This window comes from Neolamprologus brichardi, chromosome 13, assembly GCF_056152115.1.
Source record: "Neolamprologus brichardi isolate AB-2024 chromosome 13, ASM5615211v1, whole genome shotgun sequence".
NCBI lineage: Eukaryota > Metazoa > Chordata > Actinopteri > Cichliformes > Cichlidae > Neolamprologus > Neolamprologus brichardi.
This window is the reverse complement of record NC_142116.1, coordinates 20501697-20505438: the sequence shown is the minus strand read 5'-3', so window position 1 is coordinate 20505438 and position 3742 is coordinate 20501697. Positions and strand designations below refer to the sequence as shown.

Here is a 3742-nt window from a genome sequence, read left to right as displayed (position 1 = left end):
AATGTGTTTGTGGCCACTGTCCTTAGCTAGGTCCTGAAATCTAGGCAGCTAAGATGAGAAGTGGGCTCTTCGGGGAAACATGTTTTGTAAAGTTGGTTTAGCTAATCCGTAGAGGCGAATGACTTGAGCGTGACTAAAGAAATGATGAGAAAAGCACTGTGTTGCTCTTTTGTCCAGTCATTGATGCTAGCTAAGAGGATGTAATAAATATGTAATAAAGGCAAGATAACAGAGATGAAAAAGGAGTGGTTGTTGAGAAATAAGTGGTGTGCAGGCAAAAAAAAACAGGTGTGAGTGTGTAAAATTTGGTGAGTATTTGAGTGCAAAAATGTGTGGTCTCCAACTAATGGAAAAGGCTGGTCACGCGATGTGCACGTAGTGTTCTTTAAATAGAAGAATTTTCCCCATTCTCATAGCCCGTCATGTGGCGACATGTGGCGGGCTAGCAGGTTAGTAACATACAGGCCCGGGTTCGAGCCCTCGGTTCACCTGGCTCTGTATGTTCACCTGCTAGGGGGAGGTCCAGGCAGGTGATCTTGGAGTGAAAACTCTAAGGGATGAACCTTGTTCAGCCTGGGCTTCCCCTGACTTTTTTCTTTTCTTTCTTTTTTTTCTTTTACCTGCCACAAACAAACAGACCTCCTTGTTGTCATGGCTACCAAGGACCACTCTTCTTGTGCCAACAAGTCATTGCCTCACAAAACATTATTTCCTATGTTTCCCTGTGTTTTTTTTTTTTTTATCTCTTGTGTTTTAGACAACAAAAAGAAAAGAAAAAGATCTACAGATTCAGGCTTTTCTTTACCTGTGGTAGTCGCGTAGAATGACGTCACTGACACTGGTTTAATATGAAAACAAACTTTCTCAAACAAAAAAAAAAAAAGAAGAAGTGGGTCGGCGTGTCATCTTTACCGAGCACCATACATGTTTTGCCTCACATTAAAATGATTATTTTTCCTTTTCAAAAGTAATTCAGAGAGAAAAAAACAGAGAAGTCAAATATATCAAATTTGCACTAATTCTACAGCCCGGCAGGTGGCGCAGAGCACTTGCCGGCCCCTGGCAGGTTGAAGCACAGACAGGCGCCAGTTCGATACTCACTCAATCACTCACACACTCCAAATCCTCCCTGTAGCTTCGGTCTGCTAGGGGGATTCCTGGTCTGCGCAGGGAATCCCGATGTTTTTTTCTTTTTTGGGGTGTTGGGGCCTTTATTTATAAAGCTGGGACTATCTCCGTTGTCATGGCTACCAAGAACAACGCCAGCTTGGGGGAGAGCGGAGAGCGATAAGCACAGACTCATTCATCCTTTTTCCACTTTCTTTTTGCGTTGTTGGGAGCTTTTAAGGACCAGCCTTGAATTTTACACATTTGATAAGTGAAGACTGGATGTTTAGTGACGAGAGCTGGGATAATCTGGACAGAATCTGCAGGCTGCATCTCCAAATCAGAAATGGCTTTAGATCTGATGCTAGCAGACAGGCATGCATGTCTCAGGGTGATTACACACTAACACATTGTGATTAATCACACACATTTGTATACATTTTATTCACAAGATAAAAAAAAACCACTATACAAAATTTAAAATTGGTTCTTTCCCAAGTTTTCTGTTATGTGCACACACATTCCTCGACTTAGGTGCTTTTTAGTTCTCCAATAATGGTCAGTGCAAAGTGTTTACACAAACAAAAAACAAAGAAACAAAAACATTACTCAGAAAATGGTCAGGTACAAGAACTGGACTAAAAAGGAGTGGAAAAACCAGATAATGTCCAAAGAAATACTTCATCGTGTGGCTCACGAATTTTGCACAGTACTGTAAATGTTATTAATAATGAAAGATGTCAAAATATAGCTTTGTCATTTTGAAAAAATTCCCGTACACATTATTCTTTTCTTCTAGTGAAGGTGCCTCCTCCTCCAGTCAATGCTAATGTGCTAAGTCACATTAGCAGCAGTGTTCAGCCTAAAAAATACACAAGTTAAAAGTCATGCATTTGAGTCATGCATCCATATTATTTGTTTATTTATTAAATTATTTTTGAGACACTGTTAGTTGTTAGAAGCCAGTGTTTTAATGATAGGACATATATGACAGTAATGAGACAACCTAAGATATCCAAGATTACCACAAAAACACAAATAGAATCACAGAAAGCTTGTTTGTCTCCCGTTAGTCTTTAGGCCCAGTTAGCTTTTACTTTTCTGTGGTCAGTAGCCCTTCATGTCATATTCTGTCTCTATGTACAATATAGCATTACTAATACAATAACCTGTACGTAAATGAACTTCATTGTGTAATTGATGGCAGTTGTCAAAGTACTAGTCACTTAAAGGTTAAATTTCACATCTAAATTCTCATCTTTGAATAACTAGAACTCTGAGCTATGAAATAAATGTAGTGAGGTTAAAGTATCAAATCAAAGTATCAAATTCTCTGTTATACTTTACATTTATTTTCTATAAAAACACTTTGCTCTGCTGCCAAAATAATTTCCTCCTTTAAAGGAACAAAGTGAGGGTTAAGTGTCATTAGCTGTGGTACTTTATCTCTTCTATGATGTTGCTGCAGTGTCTGGTGGAGGCCCAACCAGCCTCACGGTTTCTGATGAGACTGCCGTCAGCATGGTGATCAGCTGGGTACCTCCCAATGCTCATGTCCTCCAGTATCACATGTCCTACATGGCTTTAACTGGAGCTGATAGCCAGGATCACACTGTGAGTGGGTCGTAGTCATTACATCTTCACCTCTTCTGGGCTTCAGCCGGCTGTCATGTGTCAGAATTCCAGAAATTCCATAAGTCCCAAAACTTTAAATGAGTTCTGACTGTGTTGGGATGATAGTGTTGTTTGTTGTCTGCAGGTGCTGGTCCCTGGTGGAGAGAAGCAGGTGATGCTGGAGTCATTGCAGCCAGATACACGTTACAACATGTTAGTCACCGCTGAGTACCACAACAGAGAAGGAGGCAGCGATTCAGCTCAGGGCAAAACTGGTGAGTCAAAGAAGGAAAGATGCCAAGACAGCTCAAGTGCAACTTCCAGTTAAGACCAACAGGCTTACATGCAAAAAGTGCAAATGTCCCATTACTTTACCCTTACAGGAGGACATGCATACTTGAAGGTTTCCACATATAGAAACATCAAGGTTTTTGGGCAGTATTGTTTCTACAGCACTACACGTACAGTCATTTTGGTCCAGAGACACAGATTCCTTTCTCTGCATAATGATGGGCTCTCTGAACAATGAGACAGCAGCCAGTACCGGTACAATGACAGTACTGCTCTTGATACTTGGTTGGAAGTTCAAAAATTACTGGGTGCACTGTGTCTGCGTTTATTGTCCATGCTAGTGTGCAGATGACATTCTTTGGCTTTGTGTTTTTTGTTTGTTTTCTGGCTTTTTTCTGTCTCTCTAGACACTTTGTGGGTAAGCAGTGCGAGTGTGGTCAGGTCAGACCACTCCAGTATCTGTGTGTCATGGAGACCAGTATCTGCCGTTGATGGATATCCTATTGTAATCCAGGATGTAAAAGGTATTCTGTAATCACGTCTACAGTGATGTGAAAAGGTGTTTGCCCCCTTCCTGATTTCCTAGTGGTTTGCATATTTATCACACTTACATGTTTCAGATGATCAAACTCATTTTAATATTAGACACAGATAAGACAAGTTAATACAAAATGCAGTTTTTAAATGATGATTTCATAGATTAGGGAGAAAGATGATCCAAACCTCCCTG

General features: G+C 40.5%; 1 protein-coding gene across 1 annotated transcript; it reads left to right on the top strand.

Annotated features, from left to right (window-relative positions):
* Positions 1-1389: 1389 nt before the first annotated feature.
* Positions 1390-3049, top strand: LOC148099951 (collagen alpha-1(XX) chain-like). The gene is made up of 3 exons (XM_087849841.1): positions 1390-1498; positions 2576-2721; positions 2867-3049. The coding sequence occupies exons 1-3, from the start codon at positions 1390-1392 to the stop codon at positions 3047-3049; spliced, it is 438 nt and encodes a 145-aa protein (XP_087705967.1).
* Positions 3050-3742: the final 693 nt, after the last annotated feature.

Bases quoted from the DNA above. Each gene is read 5' to 3' on its own strand.
- LOC148099951 (XM_087849841.1), top strand. From the start codon at position 1,390: ATGTTTAGTGACGAGAGCTGGGATAATCTGGACAGAATCTGCAGGCTG. The intron at 1,499-2,575 runs GTGATTACACAC...ATGTTGCTGCAG, and splicing joins ACAGGCATGCATGTCTCAGG to TGTCTGGTGGAGGCCCAACC. The intron at 2,722-2,866 runs GTGAGTGGGTCG...TGTTGTCTGCAG, and splicing joins CTGATAGCCAGGATCACACT to GTGCTGGTCCCTGGTGGAGA.